Here is a 1658-nt window from a genome sequence, read left to right on the forward strand (position 1 = left end):
AGTCACCCCCAAAGCCCAGCCCGGGGTGCAGCGAGGAGGCCAGGGGGTGCTCAGCCCGGTGGTACTCGCTGCCCTCCAGCACTGAGGCCACCAGCGAGGGCCTGGGGAGCGCGGCATGCAGGGCTCGGCCTTGACTCTGCATGAGTTCCTGCTCCTGGGCCGACAGGTCCCCGGTGTTCTCCAAGCCCAGCTGGACATTCATGGCTCCGGGCTAGCGCATCCTCTCTTTATTCGCTTGGGCGGTCATTAATCTCTGGCCTCTTGAGCGCGGGGAAGGGCCAACAGGGTTGTCAGGGGCTGGGAGGGGACGTCTCTTTGCCTTGAACCAGTGGGGAGGGGAAAAGAGGGGAGACATCTAGCAGCAGTGGGGCTGTGGACTGGCAAAGCCACCCACCCAGCTCTTTGGGGAGGGGAGACCAAAACAGACAGCGCGCAAAATGCCAACCCTGAGGAGAGGCAACCTCACTGTACCACCCCAAGCCCCTGAACAACCTGTTTATCTGGAATCGGGGACATTTCCCCCCAAGTGGCTTGGGGGGAGGAGATGGAGTCTAGCTTGGGTAGATCAGTGCCCTTCTCTTAGCCCCCCAAACCAGAGAGAAAGTGGAGGCAGAATGCAGCTTACCTAGTGCTGGCAGTGGGAGCCCCTAGACATGCTTGCAAGGCGGAGAGCCTAGAAAACACATAGACAACAGACAAATCAATCGCGATGCAAAGGCTGGTGCTGCCTGAAGTCTTCAGAGAGTCCCTTGCCTAGGACGGGGAGCTGCACCTGGCAGCCACTGGGCTTCAGGAACCGGCTGCTACCCACAACCTAAGGAAGCTGAAAGGCTGGGACCCAGCTCAGGGTTTCCTTGCTCAGTGCTATCATCTTTGTGTCTCCTGCACGCACAAACGCCCTCCCACGCTCTCGCCCCCCAGCTCCAGCCAGCAGATCTGTGCATCGATTGCCCAAGCAAACCCACCGCTTGCCTGACAGATGTGTGAGCAGCTGCCAACCTCCTGTAACCCCTTCGGCCCCAGTGCCCAGGGGGCTGGTGTGGGGGTCTCACGTGGGAGGGCTGGGGGTTTTGAAGGGAAGGGGATCCAGATTACATTGATTTTGCAGCATGCTCTTATGTTGTGAGCCAGGGAACTCTGGACCCCCTTATACCTGCTCCCTCAGTACCTCATTCCCTGCATCTGCCCATCACCGCGGCTTTCCAGTACGTCCAACAGCAGCAGCACAGCCCAGTCCAGCCGACTGCATCTCCTCCCTAGACTGTTTACAATCTTCCCCTTCCTTCTGCAGGAGACCACAAATCAATCTCTATACAGTCTCTCTATAGATTAACCTATAAAGACCCAGTGAAGTGAGATCGGTGCCAGCAGAGAGGAAACATCTATACAAAGCCACGGGCATTTCATAAACACTCACTCAGACGAGCTATAGGTATGGATAACATACCTACATCCAAATGATATCCCTATTAAATATAGATAATATAGGTCTATCCAATGAGATCTAGAAAATAGACATATCCAATGATATACCTATATCAAGTGTTATACCTGTTATATATATAATATATATCCAGTGAGATATAGATGGAGATAATGTAGGTATATCCAATGACTTGCCTATATTCAATGATATCCCTATTAGTTATAGAATTATA

At 53.7% G+C, this 1658-nt stretch overlaps 1 protein-coding gene across 1 annotated transcript in view; it reads right to left on the bottom strand.

Annotated features, from left to right (window-relative positions):
* The window catches only part of LOC102380290 (hepatocyte nuclear factor 6-like), an 8434-nt gene extending 8232 nt beyond the window's left edge, over nt 1–202 (bottom strand). Inside the window, exon 1 of the mRNA XM_006036672.1 lies at nt 41–202. Within this exon, the coding sequence (XP_006036734.1) occupies nt 41–202 (162 nt within the window). The remainder of the gene's footprint in view (nt 1–40) is intronic.
* Between the last annotated feature and the right edge of the window lie 1456 nt (nt 203–1658).

This window comes from Alligator sinensis, unplaced genomic scaffold (assembly GCF_000455745.1).
Source record: "Alligator sinensis unplaced genomic scaffold, ASM45574v1 scaffold838_1, whole genome shotgun sequence".
Taxonomy (NCBI): domain Eukaryota; kingdom Metazoa; phylum Chordata; order Crocodylia; family Alligatoridae; genus Alligator; species Alligator sinensis.